The sequence below is a fragment of the Gallus gallus genome, chromosome 1, assembly GCF_016699485.2.
Source record: "Gallus gallus isolate bGalGal1 chromosome 1, bGalGal1.mat.broiler.GRCg7b, whole genome shotgun sequence".
NCBI classification, from domain to species: Eukaryota; Metazoa; Chordata; class Aves; order Galliformes; family Phasianidae; genus Gallus; species Gallus gallus.
In genome coordinates this window covers 130,828,515-130,853,538 of record NC_052532.1, presented here as the reverse complement: position 1 = coordinate 130,853,538, position 25,024 = coordinate 130,828,515, and the positions used below count along the sequence as shown (strand labels likewise).

The following is a 25,024-nucleotide window of genomic DNA, read 5'->3' as shown; positions in this document are numbered from 1 at the left end:
TCAAATCAAAACTGTTCAATTCAAGCTAAAAGAATAAATACATCAGGGAATGTAACTAATACACTGCTACAGCAGCAATAAAACAAAGTAAAACTGGCTTCAAAATGGATCCCCTATGAGAGCCAGAAACAGAAGGACATACAGAAGCTGATAACGTAAAGAATTGAATTGCCTGTCCTAATGAATGTGCTATAAATCAACATCTCCTGATGAGTTTTAGAACTTCTAGCTCTCAAACAAGCTTCTTAATGGTAATCAGAGTTTCTTTTCATCTTCTCAGAGGTTACCAGATTTTGACTTCCAGTTTGGAATTAATTAGAGTTAGCTGAATTATTCACTGTTTGTATTTAATTCAAATTCAGGGTTTTTTTTTATCATCATTATTTTCCTCCTGTTTTTTAAATATCCCAATTTAGAAATTCTTGGGTTCTTTGCAATTACTGAGGAGCATAGTGGGGGTGTCATCTGTTATATTTCAGGCTTTTCCCACACTACTTATACAGATATTTCACTACCTATGGCAGTGCCAGTGGTCAAGGGAGTTTTATCAGCCATCTTTGCAAAACTTGACAACATCACTAAATGGAACAAATAACAGCTAAAAAATCCAAAACATTCTAGGGGATGCACAGACATTCCCTTATTGACATGTAAATGTGAGTTTTCAAACAAAGATTCCTCCAAGTATTAGAGGTAAAAATAAATCCATTCAATCTATACAAAAGCACCAACTAGTAAACAGGATTAAATGCATCTGGGTAAAACAGACCATCAGAAACAGACAGACACAAAGAAACTACACAGTAAGATGTCCACGCATCTCGAGTACTGAACATCTTTTTCAATTACAATTGCAAACTGAAATTCAGTGATATTACCCTTTCAAACCATTCTCCTATATCTGTCAAGCCAATTGTCTGCATGTAGCAGACAGTATTAGAAGCAGTTTTCAACTGTGGTTTATGTTCTTTTATTTTTTCTGTTGCTTGTCTAAATAATTTCAGAGTAAACACATAAATATATATAAACTATCTGAACACAGGGACCACAGACATAACAGGAACAAAAATTCAAGTTATTGGAAATGACTGTATTGAACGGACACAGCAAATGCAGCAGAACGAAAGTGGAATCAAGCACACAGTGAAAAATTACTCAGAGCCAGCTTCCACCACTCCACCATTTCACTCTATAAAACTGTGACTGCATTCAATCTTCACTGTGCCTATGGGACTGAATCTGCAGGATGCTTCTGCCCTGCAACATATATGCTCTCATAACTCACATTTTAAGTCAGTTCTAGCTGCTCAGGCTTTAGAAATCACAAAATCTTACCTCCATGAGAACAAATAATGCTGCAAAGAAAAGAAGGGTTGCCCATTCCACTCTGCTTAATATCATCTCAAAGTCATGGATGTCTGCTAGCACTAACAGCCAAATAGCTCCCAAAATGGCAATCCAGCCTGCATAAGCAAAAGAGAGAACATCAGGAAAAGAGAGAACAATGCTTCACAATTCATTTACTATTTACTAGCAATGTAAAAGTTATAGTACTGCATTTTTCAGTTAAAGGTTTTTTTTGTCTCTAGCACTGTAACAGGTGAAGTTCAAACATAATCATAGAATCAACAACCCCAGCTCTCTCAGCCTGTCATCTCAGGAGAGGCATTCCACTCCTTGGATCATTTTTGTGGCCCTCCCCTGGACTTGCTCTATTGGGTCCATGTCTTTCCTGTACTGAGGACTCCACATCTGGACGCAGTACTCCAGGTGAGGTCTCATCAGTGCAGAGTAGAGGGGCAGGATCGCCTCCCTTGACCTGCTGACCACGCTTCTTTTGATGCAGCCCAGGATACGGTTATTAGAAGATAGATGGAATGGCTCTGCAGCCCCCTGAAAGGCTTGCTGCAGACCCAGGGCATTGAAGAATCAAGGGCTACATGCTGACAGGGCTACAAGAATCAAGGGCTACAAGACAATCTCAGGAAGTAAAAAACTCTTTGAAGCATCAGAGACATCAGCTTTAAACAGCACATGAGACTCCCTCCAGACAGGATCTCTCTATATATCCTCACATGTTAAAACACATTTTGGTAACAGAGAAAATGCAGAAGAAATGTGCAATCAGACAAAGAACATAATTTGTGAATCTCCTGTCCTAGCAATACTCAAGTCTCTCTCTGCACAGCTAAAATTCTTTCTGGAGCTGTTTGATTCTTCCTGAACATTTATCTTGAACAGTAGAATGAGACTTCAAAGAAGAAATAGAGAAGTTCTTCCTTTTTTTTTTTTTTTTTTTTTTTCTCTTTGGAATGATGATCTTTTTTTCTGCCTTTCTTTTTCTCTTCTTTAACTTAAATAGTAGATTTTTTTCTTTAATGAGTAAAACCAAGATACATAATTTGAGGTTTTTTAATGGCATGGAAACAAAGCATCCCACCTCTTCAAGTCATTTCTCACTTTGTTGTGACTCTTTCAGATACCTCGTGCTATTTCATATAGTCTCTGTAGAAAAGTGATGAATAAAAAAAACTGCAGAACAAGTAAGAAGGAAAGAATAACAATCTCTGCTGTCAAAAAACTTTAAAGCTCAAACTTAAAATCAAATTTCAAGTGTGACTTAGGGAGAATAGGGCTCTGCTACATAGCACATAGATGAATAAAGTGAGCTGTCTACAGCAGTCCTCAAGAACAATGGGATTGTTCTCCTGTTAGGTTAAAGAAATAGAGATCCAAAACCATCCAAGCACTTAAAACCAAGCTCTATTCCATTTTAACCTGGTGTAAATTTCAAAAGAAATAAAGAAACCAAAGTTTCTGCCTGTTCATGAAGTAAATGTTAGTTTTAATATTTTTTTTTTTCCCAAATGCCAAGTGAGTAAAATCTGGTCTTGGTACCTCATTGGATCCAAAATCCAAGTCTCATAGCCAGCTCTGCTCACCAGCAGAGATTGAAACATTACTATGCAGCAAGCTGAGCAAGTCTGGTCCCTACTTTCTCACAGTGATATAATTAGTGCTTGATCAAAAATATCTTATGCATGAACATTACACTGCAAGAGAGGAGGAGAGCTAAAGCCACCACAAAAGAGAGAACAGCATGGGAAAACCTGCCTGGTCCCTCTCACAAGTGTCATAAGAAACTGTGAAGTCAGCTTGCCCTTCCTTCATTCAAGGCAGGCAGGCTCCAAAACCAAACTTTTGCCCTATTAGTTATGAAATGTGGCACAGACAGAGTCAGTCCACCCCATATCACTTGCAGGCAGAGGGATGTCAAGTAGTAGAAAAGGTCTGGTTCAGCTGTATCTAGAGGAAAGCTGGATGTTTGCACTGGAGTAAAAAACGTATAGACCTTGCATTTTATTGAGTCTTTCCGTTTACAAATGCTGGTGAGTTGCTTTGTCAGGTGTCCTCTTTTTTTTAGGAAATGAGAGGAGAGCTGGGTCATAACCGTCTCAGCCTTCCAAATTTTGCAAGGATCTGGAGCAGCTGCCGGTCTCTATTAAAGGCCATATTTCTCAGCAGTCATTTGTGCAGAAGGTTCCCTTCTGTAGCTTCAGGTACCCACAGTCTTGCTTTTTTTTTTCCTCTGTACATGTGTGCTCTGTTAAGTCAATGCCAGATATTCCTGTGAAGAATTGGTATTTCTGCCACCCATTGAGAAGAGACTCCAGGGCTGACCTCAGAGTGGCAATACTCTGCACTTCTCAGGTTGAATGCTGGATCACAACATAAGCTGACAGTGGGTGAAGATTTTTTGTGCACCTGGTCCTGAGTATGCATATAACTTGATTGTAGCAAAGGCAAAGCTCATACAGAAGTTCTTCCAGGAAACTTTTAAAAGTACTTGATAGTCTCATTCATATCAAAGGCATTTGCAGACTGCAAGAATGGTTACAAATCACAGGGACAGGAGTACAAAAGGAATCTCCATAATAGCAAACGAAAGTGAGGGGGAAACTGTCAATTCATAGAACCATGAAGGTTGGAAAAGACTTCTAAGATCATCTAGCCCGATCATCCACCCACCACCAATCATGCCCACTAAATCATGTCTGTCGGTGCCACATCTACACAGTTCTTGAACACCTCCAGGGGCAGTGATTCCCTGGGAAAAACCACTAGTGACTGGTTGCCAGCTGCATCTAACTCCATTCACCACCACTCTCTGGGCCCAGCCCTCCAGCCAGTTCTTTATCCAGCAAAGAGTATATCTGTCCAAGACATGGGCTGCCTGCTTCCCCAGGAGTATACTGTGAGAGACAGAGTTGAAGACTTTACTAAAGTTCAGATTGACTAAACCCACAGCCTTTCCCTCATCCACCAAAATTCCTGACACCTACCACATTTTTTGCAATTATCATTAATACTTTCTACCTCTCCCCAAAGTAAAGTGAATCTGTCCATTCAAATTAAATAACTACTTTTCACTAAACACAAAGAAAGCAGTATGGACATGCACTGGGTAATTTCAACTCTTAGCTCTTCTCCAAATTCCAGTAAAATACAGTGGGCACATCTCTTCCTTAAATACAGATGATGCCAATTCCTGTTAGAGGAAAACTACAAGAGGAAGTAGGCAGGTGCAGATCAGGAGATCAGCAGCAGAATTTTACTGGTATTTTGCAGAGATGCAAGTGACAACATTAGGTAAATGAGTGTGAAGCACAGGAGTTGCTCAGTAGTTCTGGAACAATTAGAGATGAAATATGGGCAGCATTTCTACCCTCCTGTTTCTCATCAAAAAAAAAAAAAATCAACTTGAACATGTTATACAGAGATAATTATTAATTAAAGCTAATGAAATACAAATGAATTGCACTAGAAGTGGATAGAATCAGCATTTTCTTGCACCATGGGCTTTAGCAGTATGCACTAGCTTCATGCACAGAGCTTAGAGTGAGAGAACAGTGGCCTGTTCCTGAGGAATACAGATGGGTAAGGAACATGTATTTTCCTGAAGTACTCCAGCAAGGAGAGATCTCTGGAGAATTGAAGATGTCAGCTGCCAGTTTGAGCTGTACATAGCTTATCGCAGTCTACATGCACAGGCTAGTCTGAATTTGCTATCTTTGTAGTAACTGCAAAGAAGAGATATAGGTACCCATCTCCCAGAGGATGGGTACAGTACAGAAACAAAGAGGAGAGAGGAAGGACAGAGTCTCTCAAGGAGTTTTGGAGGAGTTCCTGTAAGATCTCCATTTATGACATTGTGTGACTTCAAGCGTCCTGCACCTGGCCAGTAACATCTTCCAATACCTGAAGGCCACAGTAGTCAGTGCAGGCTATAACTACCTGATTGGCTGCTCTCTGTCAAACTGTTTGTCAAAGTGAGCTATGGAGTCCGTACAGACATTATGTGGCAATCTACCTCTCTAAGTGGGCTGGTGTCGAGAGGCTTTTTTAAGTAATGTTCTTTTAAGTACGTTCAAGATAGCAAATGATATTGCTGTTTTGTATGTTTGAGTGTCTTTGCATTTGCTTTGGATTCAATTTGAAAGATTCCTCCATTTTCAAAGTACCAGGATGCATTACAGACTGGCACGACTGCTCCTTTATTTTGTAGCTTACTGGGCCACAGGAGAGAGCCAGGTAGAAGAGAAAGAGATAATTTTAAAAAGAATAACTTCTCATTACTACAGTGAAAGCAAAGCCCATTTACAGTTCCACAAACTACTTCTTTTACTGCCTTTCAGTTCCTCTGTTTCACAACAATTGGTCTTCTGGAAATATAATGCAGAGAGAAACTGAATCTAAATTCCATTTCTGCACTGACACAGCACCTGTTAAAGACAGTGACAGTTTGTTTATTTTAGGAAAAATAAGAAGATGTTTTATTATAAAATGCACCTTGAAAAATTATAATGCATTCTTCATAGAAAAGACTCTTGTGTCTTCTGCCAGAAATCAGGAAAACGGTACAGCAGAAATAGCTTGAGTGCTTTTCTTTTCTCATTCACTTTACCCAGTAGGGAAAATCACATTTGAAGCAGTAAATAACTCATGATAAGCAGAATGCAATTGCAATCTTGCTAAATAAAAATAAAAATCCTATTTTGAAATAATCAAGCAGAAGAACTAGAAAACAGAAAACAATCTAATATTATCAAATAGAAGTACAGAATATGTGGGAGGAAGGTAGGTGAAAGGGAAATAAATGAAAGGAAGAAAATACTGTGTAATCTGCAGGCCTTTCAAATGCTCATTAAGAAAAATCTGTATTCCTTAGTAAAAGTAATTCTGTGTGACCTAGAAGCAGCTGAAATGTATAATGAGCTTCCTCCTAACAATGTGAACATGCAGGTACTGTACGTTCCGTTTACGTGCACAGAATTTGAAATAATGTCTTTCTATATGAATACTGAGAGTGCATTTATAATTCACGCTTCTGGAAACTCAAATGGTGCTTGAGACATTTTTGTAATGAAAACTGAAGCCAGAATAACCATGTGCCACCTCAGCGCTGGCCTGGAGAAAACAGAGTGCTGCTCAGGATAGACAGGTGCAGCACTCTGTGTTTAGGCAGGAGTAGTTAGGAGTAGTAGGAGTACCACAGCTCCAGGATGGGAAGCACCTGGATACCTAACAGTCCTTCAGGGAAGATGAGTAACACAGAAAGTCACAACTGAGCCTGATGGTCTTCTGAAATACAGAATCAGGTTTATGAATAGCAAATCCTGCAAAGCAGCCTCTGCTCTCTTCATCCCCAGTTAACCCAGGGAAGGTGTACTATGCTTAACCATTAGAAAATCCAGGGCAAAGAAATATGATCAACAGTCTGAAAAGTTGGTTTTTGAGGGAAAAAAAGAAATTAAAGACTCTGAGATGTTTAGCTCAAAGATAAGGCTAAATTGAAAGTCTTCGGGTAAGCACCAGCCTGCTACAGAGGGCAGAGAGGAATCTTTGCAGTGGTAGTAAAGGATAAAACAAAAAGAGTTAGGAGACGAAATAGCAGCTGGGAAGAATCAAGCTACACAGTGTTCAAAATCACATACAGAACAGGTGAGAAATGAGCAGAGATCTTTAAAAATCAGCTTCTGATAGATCAAAATGTAATACTCCTACCTAGTAACAAAATGATGGACGCAGATTTTTTTAGACTTTGCAATTGAGCAAAACAGGATATTCTTTCTCTCTGATCTTAGCAATGCTGTTTGCCATTTTATGAAAAACAGAGACCACTCATGCCCACAACATCCATAACAAGCTATATCTTTGGTGCTAACCTTTGAATCATGGCTTATATGGCATGTTATTGAATACAAAAGGAATTAAATCCAACACTGTGTCCCAGCAGCTTAATCAGAAGTACAGTTACCTCCATAAACCCTCACAAATTATCCTAATGATATGTCAGACCTTCATATACCAAAGTGCAAATGTAATGTTATGTATAAGGACACATGTGATTATACTATTATGCATATAGAAATATTTGCATTGAACAACAAAATCAAAGACATATCTCCAGTACTGCTCACTCAACTCATTGAATATCAGTAGTCCTGAATATGAATTAAAATCATAGAATCATACAATGGTTTCTGTTGGAAGGGACCTCAAGAATCATCAAGTTCCTACCCCCCTGCCACAGGCAGGGTTGCCAACCACTAGATGAAATGCTACATCAGATTGCCCAGGGCCCCATCCTACCTGGCGTTGAACACCTCCAGGGACGGCATATCTACAACCTCTCTGGGCAGCCTGTGCCAGCACCTCACCACCCTCAAATACTCCATATTTAGGTTTCTACATTTGTTTTTTAAATTTTATCAGGTATCCCCAAAAATGTCCATTCTGAAATCATGCCGAGTGCTCATAAACAACATTTGTTGTCAACTGATAAGCACTGTTTGATCTTTAATTTCCTTTTTTTTTTTTTTTTTTTAACAGAATTACTCTCTGACAAAGCAACTTGCTGGTCTTTTAAGAAATCTCTTTTTATAAATTTAGCTTCATATAAATTGTTTCCAGCTGTTCTGTGCTATTTGTAGCACCACAGTTTAAGGCTGCTCCTTAGGGATAGAACCATGATAGTGACAGTCCAGGACAGTTTGCATTGCATCAGGAAATGCTTGGTAGAATATTAAGAAGATTGAAAGAATGTGAAAGAAGTTGATGGAAATATAACCCTATGCAAGGCAAACAAAATAGGAATCTGTACGAATAGAAAGAAATTTCAAAGTTAAGAACAAGAGCATAGCATAAAACAAGGAAGCAGAGGAATATCTGCACTATAATCACTGATGAGCCTCTGTGCATTGGGAAGGAATGGGATGGATTTTGTTAATTCTCCTGATGAATTCAAGCACAATACCATAAATGAGATAGGATGGCATCCAAGATAGAATCCTGTAAGTAGGAAACCATTACTAGCTTCCTTACTAGCTATAGCTAGGTGCTACATCAACAGAGATGTGTTGACAGATATAGCTGTGTATACTGCACCCATCCAAAAGTCTTTAAAAAAATTACAGTTATCTCAGTAAAGGTCATTGAAAACAAACACACTGTATTGCCAGAGCCTCACTGACTCTTATGAGACAAAAAAAAATCTAAGATATGAATATCAAGACAAAGTGAAGGTCAACCTTTCTGGAAGAAAGAACTAAAGCACAAAAAGTGTAGTAGCAGATATAATTGTTACTCTTTCCTGGCTTTGGTGGTAGTGTTGTTTTTTTCCACATCAGGTGTACAAACAACCACACAATTTTCCATGTTTATTTACACGTTCATAAAAATGTCTGTGCATTTTAAAGGGTGTAATTTTTTAAAAAAAACAAACATAAAAAAATTAAAAACTGCAGGGACTGCAGAAAGATTTCTCCTATTTTCAGAAAGAGAGTGTTATTTGAGAAGCAACAATAACTCAGATCTGTACCAAACTGAGTTATACTCAATACTGGCTGCATTCGATTTAGCTCTACTCCAACATTTTTTATTTCTACAAAATAATTGTCACATTTATTTTTAACTCATGTTCATATACACTTTACAAGGACTTTTTTCAACACCACTGTGAATCAAAGATGTGCTAAGTCTCGTATGTGCAATTATGTCTACTCTCATTTTAAAACAATATGCATCTTCATGGCCCAACCAAATCTCCATGCTACGTATTCAGAGACGAGCAGGTCAGACATGTACAGAGCTCTCCTTGATCTCAATGTTAAAGTACTAGACAACTTAAGCCAACACTACTGCATGTCAAAACAGGTAAATAATATAGGAATGAAGCAAGAGGATAGAGAAAAAGAGCATAAAATGAGGTCAGATATGCCAGACCCCACTCATGGCTGCAGTTGATGCCACCTCATCAAACAAGATAACGATTGTTTATAAGTTCTGAAGGGCTTGAAAGATTTTATCTTTAGAGAAAGGACGACAGGGAAAATTCTGACCTAGGATGATCTAGAAGTGATATAGAGTTCTGATTTACAGAACTTGTCCAAATATCCAGAGAGGTCATAGTGATTCTGTTGGTTAGTAGGAGAGTAAAATCACAATGTTTTTAGAACTTCATATATTTGGAAATTTTCTAACACTGCTTTGTTTAGTAATATCACAGCTGCTTCTAGTTGGTAGTGAAATCCCCAAAATAATCCATACTCAAGCCAAAAGTCTGTATACCTTCTTCGATTTTGCTCTTAACTGAGAAGAGGTGCACTGTCACACAGTGAAGTGATGTAAAGTAAGGTGGATCTTTCCATGAATTACTCCTCTAAAATAGGTTTATGAGTCATAGCTGTTGATCACCTCCACTGATTATCAATGTCCTGAATAGATTTTTTAAAAGACAGCTAAAGATAATTAGCTTCAGCACTGATGTCTGAATGATCACAGACATCTACAGCACCAGAGGAACCAGAATGAAATTAAGCAACAGTGTGAAGAAAAAAAAAAGTGCTCTTCAGAAAAGCTACGACAGCTTTCTCAAGGTTTACAATTTATTACTGTTTTGGCTTGGATGGCTCCTATGAGTGGAGTGTTGTAATGAAAGGATACAAGCTCTTAAGAGAGGACAGACTGATGAGAAGAATGCACGGTGTTGCCATCCATATCAGTGATCATCTGGAGCATGCGGAGCTCTGCATGACAATGGATGAGGACCTGACTGAGCATTAATGGTTAAGGATTAAAGGGAAGACAAGCCTAGGAGACATTACAGTAGTGGCCAGCTACAGGCTACCTGACCAGGAAGAATCAGTGGATGAGGCTCTCTTCAGAGAAATTGGAGCAGCCTGGATTTCAGGGACCAGACTTTGGCTTTTTCAAACAGCTGCTTAGTAGAGCACTGCAGCCAAGTCAGTAACAGTATCTCTATACTGAAACCATCGATATCTGATTCATTTGCTCTTCAGTTTACACCTTGTTTCTTGAATAAGAGAGCAAAATCTTCTGTTGCCGCTCTCTGAAGCAGGAGAGGACCTTTCCCTGACTCAGAAATGACTGATCTGACCCTGAGAGGAGAGGATCCAGAGGCAGAAGGAAGCAAGATTCCTCAGATGCTCTATCAATAAAGTAATATCCTATAGTAGCCAAATGAAAGCACTCTTGAAGTCTGAAGTTTGCCACGTGTGTTTGTTTAAAATCTCATTATTAACCTTTCATTAACAAAGATATTTCATAGAATTAGGCTGCAGATGAACAGGTACTAGAGAACTGAATAGGAAAGTGTTCTGCATTTTAAGACAGTTACATATGCAAATTTATTACTTAAATTAAAATGTCAGTTCCCTCAAATTATATCAATGATTCCAAGTTCATAATGGAAAAATTGTATGAAGGCTTGGGACTGATAAAGAATTCTATAATCTTTCTAATTCACTCTACCAAATGCAATTAAAAGTTATTAGATTTCTAACACTTAAGCCTCTGTATAAAACATTATTCTAGTAGGAAATTAAACACTGAATTACAATCTACTTTCATTTTTATGCAAAAAACTTATCGAACAAATATAACCAAACCACCAGAGTACAAGATGTGCTGTATTTTAGGAAATTTATTTTCATCCACTAGAGGACTAAAATCCATAGCAACTCACAGCAGTACTACTTCACTAATGATAAGTAAGTGACAGAAAGCATCAAGACCATGGAATTCAGGAGTCATCAGTGAGATCTCAGTGTAAGTCTGCAGGTTCCATTAAGTGTCAGTAGAATTACGTATATGATTTAATAACATTTATTTACTAATCTGATGGATTTACTATGAATACAGAACAGGGAGAAACTAAATAACACATACAGCCCATGTTTACTTTCAAGACTACAGCAGAAGATTAGAAGATTAGCTAGCGAATAATAAAAAAAAAAAAAAAAGGCTGCACTGCCAACCATATCACTTTCATTTATTTTACTGACATGAAGTAGGACAAAAAAGCACTCATCGGTTACTAGATTTCTTCTAGTACTCCAATCACTTTGCAGTCTTGAAAGAATATCTTACTAGCAACACATGCAATCAATGCTGTGGGGTTCTTACTGACTGCATGAGGGTTTTGAGATACACTTACATTTTGGGTTTATTCACAAAATCTTATATGGTTCAGTGCTCACTTATCTGAGGCAGAGAAGTAAAGGTGAAAATTGATTTCTTAAATTGCTGGTGGGAACTCTTCAGTTATGCTCTTAGCCACAGTGACTTCAAATGCCTGTAAGTGTCTTCAATTTCTGTTTCTTCCTACACTACAGTAACATTGCACTTTTGTGGCTATAATGCATCAGTATACCTTTTAACTTCTTAACAGCCAATATTCTTTACTGATTCATCCATTTCCATCTCAGCAAATACTCTGGAACAGGAAAGCTGCCATCATAGCAGTGTCAAAGGTGCCACTGGCTGAAACAATGTCATCTTTCCTAAGCCCATACTGCTCCAGGGCACCAGGACTTCTGTTGCACACTAGCATGTTCTTGCTGAATGTATCTACAATGTCAGGAAACCTCATAGCCGAAGTCCACAGTGAGGTCCCAGTGCCCCAGAATCCCCCTTGTGTGAGTATTGCTTTGCACTCAGGCCCCTGTCTTGGACTGACCCAGCTTGTTTCATCTCAGACAAAAATAAGTACTTCTGAAGACAATTTGTTTCAGGGATCACGCTCAAACAGAAACAGGGTGAGTCACATTTAGGTCCCTGCTCTGTGCAGTTACTGAAACATTAACTCAGACAAGTTTATGCACTGAAACCCCATAACACATACAGGGTAATACACCATATGCCCTCAGTATTATGAACTTAGAACAGTTTTATTAAGCTACAAAACTGCCCTCAAAGTGAACTGACAACTTAATAATCCCATGCACGCAAAGCTATTTACAGTGTCATAAGGAAGCACAGGGCCAGGCTGCTCTGCAGAGATGAGGTCTGAGCAGCATGGACACAGCCATCCTGCAGCCTAGGTCTGAGAGCAGTAGCTCAGTCCTTGGAACAAATGTGTTTACCAGCATAGCTGTACCTATTTAAAAACACATTGCTCCAGACACAGTAGCTTACATCACCGACTGGTGCCAATAACACTAACACAGGTGTTTCCCTATGTCCAAGCAGATAGAAGAGCCACCTTTGGCTACTGGTAGCTTACTAAGCCAGTTAATATAGCTGAAGTGGTAGCGACAGGGGTGGAAGGTCTTGTTTCCATCCTGACCACCGCTGTACAGCTAGAACTAGCTCTGTGTTGTGTATAACCAAAATGCACAGTATAATCCAGTCAATGACTTATTCCTTATGAGCTATTCATCCTTAAGTCTGTTGCATCTTCTAGTCACTGAACATACACAGTAAAGGGATTCAGATGACAAGAGAAAACATAAATTTGAAATTCCATTACTTCCAAACACTCCACAGCCAAAAAGATAATCATTAACTTTTCATACAGGCAGGTTTTACAACTGCCCTTCAGTTAAATGTGAGTTTTAATTTTGTTCTATTCTGGGGACATTTCAAGAATGTCCTTATAGGGGTTTAGACACGTAACTGTATAAAAACCTTTACAGATAGGTCTAGGCACAGAATGTAGTTATTTTTATTTCAACCATATGCAGTGTCTTCTTAGTTCTATTTTGGGAAATGATTTATTTTGATGATAACATAATGGTAACTTGAAGGTATATGAAGAGCTATCTATACTTATGAAATTATGCCAGACTTCTTAAATGTTCTTACACAGAGTAATTACTTTCTGATCTCCATAATGAATCTTGGTCATTTATTCAAGCCTACAGTGAAATCACAGTAAGGTCAAATTTGCTCATTCTGTAATGTTTATCCACCTAGCTAATATTGGGAAGTCAGAAAAAAATGAAGTTAAGAGCTCTACCTGCTATTCCTCCTGGGGTGACTGAGACGTGACTGCATTTCAAAAACCTGTTCTGAGATGCTGCTGTTCTGAGTAACCTGGTGAAATTGTGAGGCCAGGACTTATAAAACCATGAGTTTTCTGAATAGACTCAGAAAAATGTTACAGTTTAGTTATCTGGGTTTTTTTGTTTGATTTTTTTTTTAATTAAATAGAATAAAACTATGAAACTTACCAAGATCTAAGTAGATACCTGGAACAAATGAGTTGAGAAAAAACATGAGAATAACACATCCCAGCACAGTCAGGCATTTGATGAGCAGGATTTTGTCTGTTATTCTGTGCTGCAGAGGAGGAAAAGAATTGAATAACTGTGTTAAAGAAGGAGCTATTTATTGTGCAGAGTTAAAAAAAAAAAAAAAAAAAGTTTGAAGTACAAAAAGCTGTACCTATATTGTATACTCTTCTTCAGCATAAAATACATAAATATTTAAATTGAAATATTTCATGTTTACCTATAGGAAACATGATCATGCAGTAAGAGAGACCCAACGTGAAGGTAGGAGGTAAAACATAGTTGCGCAAGTATAGTTGAAAGGCAATTCCTACTACAGATGGAACTTCAGATGCCCTGTGGTTTCCCAGATTTGTATAAAATTATCCTTTATTGAAATTCTACTCTGAAAACCTATAACCTAACCTACAGGCCAGATTCTTCATACATCATGTACAACTTTCAAGGACATGCCATGCCCCTAATTTTATAGAGCTCCTGTACCTGTACCTCATGCTCTCATTCTCATAGCTAAATTCTTTCCAGTGCACTGTTGCTTCTCTGCTCTGAAGTCACCTTCACCACCAACCCAGGGAATCCCTCCATCTCAGCCTGAGTACCTCTCTCGTTTCCAGTCTCTTCCACACAGTTTAGAGCTCTACTAAAGTATAATCAAATCTCACTTCTTTTAAAAGGTCATCATTTATACAATGCTTTGGAAAAGGTCTAAAACCAAGCAGAAAATCCAGTTGGTTTTGTTCTGTTTTGGTAAGATACATAAGACAGTGAGGTCCCAGCCAAGGATTTGAGCTCCCAATAACAGGCCTATACTCACTAGTGCCAGTGACACGGAAAGGATGTGATGATTAGACAGATGAAGATGAAATTAATCCTACTATAGAGTATACATCCTGTCAGGTTCAGCTTCAGCGTAAAGACTGTTAATATGTGCACAGCAGAGAAAGCAGGATTTATGCAAGTGGTTTATCCCTACTTAAATAACATAGCACATGCATTACAGATAGTGTAGTAAATTAGAGTTGGTATTACTCTATCATCATGCACTGGGGTTATAAACCTATTGACACCTTCTGAGACTTTCTGGCCATGGGGGATTAAAATTTTAAGAAAATACTGCTGACTCATTTATTGAACAACTCTTTTCTATAGAACATGTATAAAACCTAACTCATACAATGTAGTTCAGTATATCCATCCTGCTGAGAAGCCATGCAGTTTGCCTGCCAGCTTTTCTGCTATCATGAGACTCATTAAATTTTCATTGGATTCAAAGGATTCTCCTCATAAAAAGGCATAGGTCTACTTATATTGGTCGTGAGAAGAACTGCCATCTACTTACCTTTTTCTGGAGTTCCTGAATATTTGTTTCCCAGTTTTTATCTTCTTGTGAAATTTGCCTGAAAGAAAATAACACCTGCTTTTTTCCAGAGTGAAATGAGAGCTCTGCCAAACAGTATCGGAATAAATCCCTCTCATCACAACCAGATCACTCTTTTCCCTTTAAGGAGTAACTCGTACTACAAAGGAACCATAGTTGCTACATGTTCAGTAGCAAAATTCCCATGACAGTTCACTTAAGGCTCCACTTTCCTAATACACACCACCAGTACACAGTTTGGTTTATGAATAGTGCCACGGGCTTGGAGGGAGCAAGCATCCAGAGTATGAACCTGAGTATAGGAGCAGGCTGTATGTTCCCTTCATAGTTTCAGGAGGTAACGTGTGCCATTCTGTGATAAAGCAAGGGTGACGTGCTAACACAAACAAGTCAGAACACATGTGTTACATTTGCATTTTATAATTAAGTTTTAAGATCCGAATAACTTACTTCTTTCTGTTATCAGCATAGTCAGCCCTGCAGCAAAAAAAAGCCTTGGGGTTTGCAGTTCAGGAGCTCTGTTGTTAATGTTAATGAATTTCTACATCACTGTCAGTATACTTGTGCTGAAGGAATCCTCATTTTCAAAATTGAACATACAATTTTTGTATACACTTCAGAATACTTTTCTTTAAAGTGTTGTGAACACTAATAATGCCACAATCTTTTAAAAAGACTTTTGTCACTCCATGTAAAGTGCACAATATCAGGAAAAATATATATATAAGGAAAAATTATCTTATTACTGGGACAGTTTATGCTTGTATTATTTATTTAATTACGATGTTTATTTGTGAAAATTAAGATGTTTATTTGTGAAAATAAGACATCAGGCTACACTCAATTCACTGTCAGAGTACTTATCACTGCTATTCTCAGACATCAAATTTCATACATTAACAGTTTCGCTGGAACCTAAACAAAATAAGGTTAATATTTTGTTAGTCCTAGTTTATAAAAACTCCTTTTCTATACATACCTTGTTAATTATGAAAATGCTCACGTCACCACTGCAGATTTAATTACTTTAAAAAGTAGTAAATCGCTGTTTTGCAAATTCAGTAGTTCACTGAAGAACATTTGAATTTTTCGTCAGAGAAAAATTTACAGCATTTTACTACATTGATGCTACTATTGCTGGGAAAAGCCTAATGATGTGTTTGTGATCTTTTAAAACAAAAGCTACCTGGAATTTCTGGGCTGTTAAACTTTCATTTATTCACATATATTTTCCAGACCTTACACATTAGTTTTGTCCTAAAATACTTTGTGTTTCACTGAAGCTGAGAGTGGTTCTTCGTATCTGCCATAACGCCCCATCTGATCAAGAAACAGCTGAGAATGTAGGTCTCATATCAGTGAAGACAGTAGCAAAACTAGAGTATTTTTCCAACTGTAGGCTGCGATGAGCAAGAGCTCAATATCAGTCCAAAAAACTGCCTGTGCCTGCAGCTCATCCTGCCAAGAATGGGAGGAATGGAGGTGGCACACGCCAGCACACACTCACCTGTGGAATGTCCTGAGCTTCTTCCTCAGGAGCATCTCCAGAGTCAGCACCTTCTGCATCAAGAGGCATTTCACAGCAGTCTCTTCCCTGCTGGCGGGGTTAATGCGCTGAGCAGTCAACCTCCAAACATAGATCTCATGTTTCAGTTCTAAAACAAAGCAAGATAGCTTATCTTATAGCAGATGTAGTAGGTATGAAACCAGAGACCTACAGAGTATATGTAATGTGTCCTAGACCGAAAGCTGTTAAAATGATTGTAATGGTTTCCAAAGAGTTTTCCAGTTTCAAAGTTCTTCTTGCTGCTTATTTTTCACAGCTGAAGGGAATGGAAACTTAATAGAAACATTTCAATTTTTTAAATAAATTGATCTCAAATTCATTTCCCAATGAATAAAAGGTACTGTTTCAAATATTTGCTTACGACCACCACAATCTTTAATGCTAAAATCATAGCATATTTGCTTTTCATCAGAACATAACCTGCCAACACACATTAATATACTGCTAAAATGCAGACCTGAGTGATATCTGATCCCATGTAAGTTTACACAGACTGATTAATACTTCAAATCAATCTACAGTTGTTAGGATTTTGAGCATGTTTTGAATTTTTTTTTTTTTTTTTTTTTTTTTGAGTACTATCAAGGTCTTAAGAATGAATGAAAAGTGCTCACTCCTGTTAACAAAAGACTTTGGAATAGTCATGCCAAAAAATATCCTTTGGATTTTACAGGAGATTACTAAGGATATGAAAGCTGAATATTAATTCAGAAACTGTCTGAATATATACTTCAAAATTAACTAATAGGACACTTCCTCAACTTCTTTTTATTTCTTTCCCCTCAAATTTTGTGTCATTGAAGAAAAAATATTTAAACACATTTTGATGTAAGCAGTGATACTAATATTTACTATTGCAAATCCCTAGTTCTTCATGGTATTTAATAACAAAATGAGTAGTAAATGTGTTTAATATACCCTCTACCTTTGTGACCAAGTATTTATAGTGATAATACAGAGCATACTATGTGATAATTAATCATAAGAGATAAGTAGACATGATAGAACTCAAATATTTGAAAGAAAAAAGTAAGGATGTTCAGTGCCATCATAACCTTCTTGAGCAGCCGATGAACAGCAGTTGACTAAGATTTTGTACAGTTCACACCCACAGATGAGCATACGGCTTGCAAGCCAACAAAATGGTATTCTTTGCCTTGGCTTTACAACTCAAGGCTGGAAATGTAAACTCATGTAAAGCTAAATGACTGTTCCAGGTTATTAAACAACCTGTGCTTATCTAAAACATTGCTTATTTAAAAAAAGGATTAATACCTGAACCATAGGTATCAGAGCTACAAGATCTACCATTTTCCTTTGTAATATGTTTGGCAATTCTTGCCAGGAGCGTAATCTGATGTTACTCCATATTAAAACATGGATACATCCTGCTTATCCATATGAGATTGTGCAGACACCCTGTCCCAGACATCATTTACTTTTACAGCAACAGCTGGTGACATCCACAAATAAATCAGCAGTGATTTTCTATTCCCTTCCAGGACATAAACAAGAAAGTGACAGAACTATAAGCCACAATCTATCTGCTCCAGAAAAAAAAAAAAAAGAAAAAAAAAATTGAGTTAAGGTGAATGTGAACTGTACAAAAAAACATATTTGAAACCTCAGAAACGGTGGAAATTATTCTTTAATAAAACGTCAAGAGTAAATTTTAAGTCTCTGAATTTGTAAGCACTCTAAATAGCAATTTCTGACAGAAGCAAGTGGCAAAACATCAGCTGCTCTTTCCTACAGACAAGCAAGTCTAAATAGAGAAATGCTGGAACATGGCTTTCTTGCACAACTCCTGTGCAACTCCACTAGAAAAAACCTTTTTTTAATTGAAAAGATTTCCTGAACCCTTAATGGTGAAAGAAATACTCTACTACCCTACATGCTACCCTGCACTGGATAAGATAGAATCTTCTGTATGTAATTCAAGCAGATAAAAGGGGAAAATTACCCTCAACAGCTGAATGGTCCTTTTCATTCTGCTCTCACATGCAATTTTCAAGTCAAATGAACTGTGGCTTTGAACCTGTTTCTCATCATCAGTTCAAGAGAAAGAGTGTGGTTTTATCTTTTTCTCTGGCAAACATGCACAAAGACTAATTATCCAGTTTGCCATTTTGCAACACCTTTTCTGATTATGGAATCACAGAATGGTTTGGATTGGAAGTGACCTTAAAGACCTTTGAGTTCCAACCCCTTACCTGCCCCCTGCCATGGGCAGGGCTGCCCCCCACCAGCTCAGACTGCCCAGGGCCCCATCCAATCTGGCCTTGAGCACCTCCAGGGATGGGCACCACAGCTTCTCTGGGCAGCTGTGCCAGCACCTCAGTGCCCTTTGAGTAAAGAATGTCCTCCTAACATCTAATCTAAATCTCCTCTCTTCCAGTTTAAAACCGTTATTGCTCATCCTATTACTGCACACCCTTGTAAAAAGTCTCTGTCTGTTTCTGTTCATGATGATGTATGTTCATCCTGCCGTAATATTTCCTTCATCCTTTTCAAGTGAAACATGACCACGGATTTTGCTAATGGAAGAAAGTTGAAGTTTTCATCCTCTAACTGAGATGCAGATCCTCGCTGGGTATTTTCATACAGATAATCTTTATCTCCACTCATTTGAAAAGGGATACCTAGCATCATATGTATCTGTGCCACAAACAAAAACAGAGCAGAATGCAGCTTGACTGGGGTTTCACACTCCAGCTCCAGGTCTGAAGTGCTGTGGGGTTAATCTCCAGTTTCAGCAAGGTCGAGCTAATACTTTCTCATCTGTGTTAAAAAAATGTGTGTGTTTTCATGTGGCTTTGATCTTGGATTTTGTGCAGCAAGTGCATGCTTGCTTGCTCAGACATTAGTTTTCTAAACATCCCAAGGATGTGAACATCTGACCTGCTGTAAAATTTACTTCAGAGCAACATGACCTTCAAAAATCAGAACAGTCGATGCATTTTTTTTACAGTGCTGACCTGTTGCACTAATAATTTCTAAAGAGGTTTTCTAGGTCATCCCACAGAAAGTTTCTCCTATTTCAGTTTCAGGAACACTTTTATTGTAATAGCCTTCTATGGCACCAGGTGATACATATGAGTTAGCAGTAGTTTTTGTTTTGAAGGAAATACGGTGTAAAATCCTTGAGGTCACTGAGAGCAATGAACCTTTTCAAAAAACTTTGTGCTTTTATCTAGTCCTCCATCTTGGATCTGCAAACCCCTATAGGCAGCAACTCATATAGTTTGGGAGCTTCTGACCTTTTATGACATTGTGCTAGACATGATGGACAAAGGTGTAATACAACTGCAGGGTCTTATCAGCCACTTTGAAACTATGGCTAAGGCAGCACAAGGGCAGCATCTGGCTGGTAGAAGTGAGAAAGCCTTGCATCACATTTCCACATCTCTTTAAGTCCCATCCCCTCAGCAGATGGGATGTGACAGTCATACTACGCCAGGGCATGCTGATTTGGCTCACTCATCCAAGAAAACTCAGTCTTCAGGCTTTTTGCAGGGTTATCTTTACTGGGGATGAGTTGACTAAACAATTTATTATTCCATTATAATACCAAAATCTTCTAGTGGTACATTCATAAAGCCCACAAGATGCTATCTATTTAGAATTAGTATATTTAGAATCAGTTTTTAACTCACTTGTTCTTTTTTTTTCCTATAAAGTACATTTCCAACAAGAAAAGAATATTTTGAGGGATTTTATTCAAAAGGATAAGCAAGATTGCAATCCCTATGCTGCCAATATGTTCTGATTTTTGTCATTTAGCATATTTCACCACAGAAAGCACAGACTTAAAGCCTTGGACTGGTTGAATTTAATGAAATATCTGCTACGGACCTGAACGGTGACATTTTAGATAATATTTTCTACATATTAGAAAACACTGTGTTTCATCAAAATGCATATTCTTTCTGCATTGCACCAACTAATAGTCAGACTGATTTTCACTTAATCACACATTCCCTCCCACCTGACTGCCAATAACAAAGAAGACATCCTCCAAACTGAGTGTAATTAATTCCCAGTCTCAGAATCTGCAGAGGACAGTATTATTAATTGAAGATATTCAGAAGAGCATGACCAAACTTGTCGAGATGATAAGAATTATCATAAAATTGCAATTTTTAACTGGCAAGTGCACTAAATATATTATCTGCCTTTTTGAAAGCAAGACAAGTTTGGGCTGTGACTAACAGAATGCAAAGCATGTTCCTCTGAACGTGGATTTTTTTCTCCAGACGCTCGTCTTGCTTAACATTTCTCCAGCAAAGCAATTATTTTTCTTAGCTAAATTCTTAGGGTAGGGATATTTCTGTTTAAACATTAATTGAAAAGGAAATTAAGTACCAGGAATTATAGCTTAATCTAGTAATAGTAATATCTATAACTTAAGGTAAAATTTTTAAATCCCTGATATAGTGTAATTAATCCTTCCACTATTATTAGAAAGTAAGCAACCGTCAACTCCATTTTAAAAGCACAGGAACTAAGTTAGATAGGTGAAGCCTGTGTATAAAGAATTTGCCTCAGGAGACATTCCAGCTCAACAATTGACGCTTCTTTCCTAGAGGCACTGTCCCTTTACGGGAGACAAGAATAAGCTCTAACTCTGAAAATAAGAAGTCCAAAATGTCCTTGTCTTTATTCCTTTGAGTTGGCCAGTCTACTGGTCATGTGGATATAGGTAAGCAGAGCCACAAATGTTACAGGGTCTTCAAAACTGCAATAAAACACACTTTGTCTGATTCAGCTAAATAATTGCAAAGAAATGCAAGAAATCTGTACAGTTCTGCATAAAGCAATACAGAGCATTTATATCCATCAGCTGTTATATTGCTGAGGCCCCATTTGGTCACCGAGACACCTAGGGCATGTTCAGATGCTCTGCACTCTGCACAGCACCGCAGCTGTGGCAAAGGATATACAGGAGACCCTCATCCCTGCAGCAAAGCAGCTTAAGCCCAGGCAGAAAACTGCAGGGCATCTCAGATGGTGCCACGCACAAAAGTCACCTCCCAGGAGTTTACTTCTGGGCAAGCTGGGGCAGATATGAAGCATGTGTTAAATTAACCTAAATTGGTCCCTTAATATGTGTGTACCAGGAAGATCTTAGGATCAATGTGAAAACTTTGCCATTGTTCCGCCAAAGCATTGCTAAAGATTGCCCAGGTCTTCCTGACAAGTGTGTATCTCTACAATTGTTCCACAGTTGTTATATGAGCACACAAGGACCCAGGGAAACAAGTGCCGCAAAAAAAAAACTGAAGGTTCCTAAGATTTTACCTCCTATTTGTAACTTGACTTTATTGACTCCATCTATGAAGAATGTATGTAATAAAATTGTAAAGTGCACCTCTATTTTTTCCAAATATCACTGTACTATACTTCCTTTCCGAATAAGGCAGGTATAGCCATATTACAGCAGCCTTCTTGTGCTGGCGGCATTATCAATGCACTCAGAAAATAACATGCATTTGTCATATTTCCCTCACTCTGCAATGTCAGAATGTCTGATATATCAGTTGAAAACAAGGAAAGACAGATCAACATTTTCCGCTTTCCAAGAGGGATAATCCATCAATTCTAAAGCAGCAGAAAGGACATACACAAAGATTTTAAACATAAAATGTTTGTAAATGTTTAAAAAATTGGGGTCCATGTAAAGTAAATAACTATAATTATTTTTATCCCTGATTATTAGAGGATGTATTGAAGGTGAAAATAATAAAAGACCAATATTTTTTCAACATTTTCAGACATAAAGCCACGACTCTCATACATTCAGCTACATTAACCAAAAAGGAACATGCAGGTCCACAGGGACCATATGACTATCTACTAGCTTCAAAGCTGAAAGTCTTAATGTTGTTTAAAATGAAAGTATAAGAAAGTTATGATCTTAGATTCCAAGACAATACCTAAGAAAGCAACATCTTTTACTCATGCCATACACTATTAACTATTTTTAATATACAAACTGGATTGCAGAGAAGAAATAAAAGAAGTTTTCCCATTCTACTCTGTTCAAGTTTCACAAATGCTTCCCATAACTGGGATCCGAGAAAGCAATTCAAGCTCAAAGTATGAGTGTTGCCTATGACATCAAATAGGGCAAAGTTTGGAATATTCATGTATCCTTTGCATCAAATCACTCCTTTTCTGTTCTGAAATTCGAAGGTATATACCAATATGCACACAGACATGCTAACCTCTCTCCTCTGTGACGTGGTTTTTAGCAGAAAACTCAATTCTAGGCATGAAAAACATTTCCCAATATGAGTTTAATCATAACTGACTGTTAAAGAAGTTTACAAGAAGTTGTGATGAATTTAGCATTTTGGGTGAGGACAGCTAATTGCAGTGTGCACTGCTCAACTGCCAACTAGATTTAGCTTGAAGCTAAATGCGTGAAAACATCTTGAAATGTTCCTTTCATTGGACATTATTCTCTGCATAATTTGCCTGTTGGATCTGTCACCTGAACCTCCATCACCTGTGTTTATTTACATTTGATTCCAAGGCAGGTGAGCCCACTGCTTTCAAAAGCTTTGTTAAACACCAATAATACTTCACTGGCAGTCAGTAAAGCACCTGCATTACACGGGACAGAGATGCACCAGTGTATTTCATCCAGCTATGTACATGATCTTCCTCTCACTGATTCTAGCATGAAATGGTTCCTACTGTTATGAAATAAATTACTAACATTATTAACGGAAATAGGACTAAATTCTGAAGCAAAGTGGTGCACAAAGCTGTACTGATGCTCCATGACACCTTATACCCTGGGTCAATGCTCTGCTCTTGCCTTGACCTTGAGACCCTGGAAATAATTCGTATTCTACGCAGGCTTTTTTTTTTTTTTTTCCCCTGAAATAGTAGTGGGTTTGTCCTACAGACAATCATCATAGTAGTTCTTAACCAATGTTAATCCCAAAGGTTATACAGCATTCCGTAGGCCCCAGCATGAAGGTATGCAACAGTGTTAGAGGATGCAGAGCTAGCCAGGGTAGCACTGGAGGGACATGAAGCATTCAGGAATCCAAACCTTTGCTAATCTTCTAACAGTTGTCTTTGGGAGTGGTCCCTCAAGTGAACTGGAGCCTTGCCTGAGAGAGAGAAAATACCAACTCTCCAAAACCAAGCAAAATACAAAATTTCAACCCACACCAATTTGGTGCAATTGATGCAACTAAATCATTTTTAAAATTTCATTCTTTTTCAGCACTTTTAGGTGCCTACTGACAAACTATGACTGATAAACTACGCCTCCGGGCCAGAAATAATCTATGAATCCATTTGAAAGATCATCTCAAAGGTATTATAGCTTGAGAGTGCTTAGCTGGCCTAGGACTAGCCTATATCCGGATGGAAACCCTGGCAAGCCTCTTAGCACAGTGAGGAAAGGAAACTTCAGTACTTCCTCAAGCAGCAAGCAGGACATCTTATGCCATGAGAATGTAACAAAGATTCTAACCTTAACCCACATCACCTGTCCTGGGGTTCAAAGGTATCTGATGTCCAAAGACATCTCAGAACTCCAGAAGGCAGGGGCGTTCACATCAACAGCATAATAATGACAGTTATTCAAGCCACTGCAGGTAAATGGTACTGCTGGGGAAGGAATGTATGCTTTTTTTTTTTTTTTTTTTTTTTTTTTTTCTGTACAAGTGCTAAAGTTCAGTTCAAAAGCCACTAATTTAAAGACACTGGTAACTTAAAGCACTGAAATCAATATATCACTTTATCATCAGGATAACAGCATTATTTGTTCTTAAAATTAGTGTTTATCTGACCTCAATAGGCTACATAGCCCAAAAACATCAGAAAAAGCCCAAGGAACATATCAGACTGAAACAATCTTGGGACAATAATATGCCAGGTAAGTCTCACATATCTTGCTTAATTGCTAATCAGGGACAGAACGAGGAAAGGCAGATATTTAGCTGATTAGAACAGCTGTTTCAAACAAGCCATTTTGAGTTATCACAGAATCGTTACCATCTGAGATGGAAGAAACCCAGAAAGCACCTTGGAACACATTATGCTCCTTCTGGAAATCCAAATTGCTCCAGCTACCTCCTAATGAAGTCTGGGTTTGTTGCTTTCTCTTTCCATTTCACATAAAATTTCAATAGAAGGAGTACTGTTTTAGCATTTGCTCTAATTGAACAGCTACTGATTAGCTTTGCAGCAAGACAGGAGCTGCTGATTATGAGAAAGGACACATGGTATACCAATTATAAGACTGCTACATCTGAACATACTAAGATGCAAGTAGCAGTGATTACCAGGAGATTAATTGAGGGAAATATGCTAGCCTCTAAAAAGTGTACAGTGTTTCACTTGCAAAAATATGCCAGTGAAAAAATTGTACTACTCAAGGTAATCCAACAGTGATTTTGTGTATTTGATTTCTTAAAATAAAATAAAATTTTATAGATGAAAGAAAATATGTATCTATTT

General features: G+C 37.9%; 1 protein-coding gene across 5 annotated transcripts in view; it reads right to left on the bottom strand.

Annotated features, from left to right (window-relative positions):
* OCA2 (OCA2 melanosomal transmembrane protein) overlaps positions 1-25,024 on the bottom strand; it is a 204,993-nt gene that overhangs the window by 83,510 nt on the left and 96,459 nt on the right. For all 5 annotated transcript variants that reach the window (XM_040662061.2, XM_004938466.5, XM_025146634.3 and 2 more), the window contains 4 exons: positions 16,481-16,628; positions 14,935-14,992; positions 13,536-13,644; positions 1,336-1,463 (listed from right to left, as the gene is read on the bottom strand). In XM_040662061.2, coding sequence (XP_040517995.1) covers positions 1,336-1,463; positions 13,536-13,644; positions 14,935-14,992; positions 16,481-16,628 — 443 coding nt within the window. The remainder of the gene's footprint in view (positions 1-1,335; positions 1,464-13,535; positions 13,645-14,934; positions 14,993-16,480; positions 16,629-25,024) is intronic.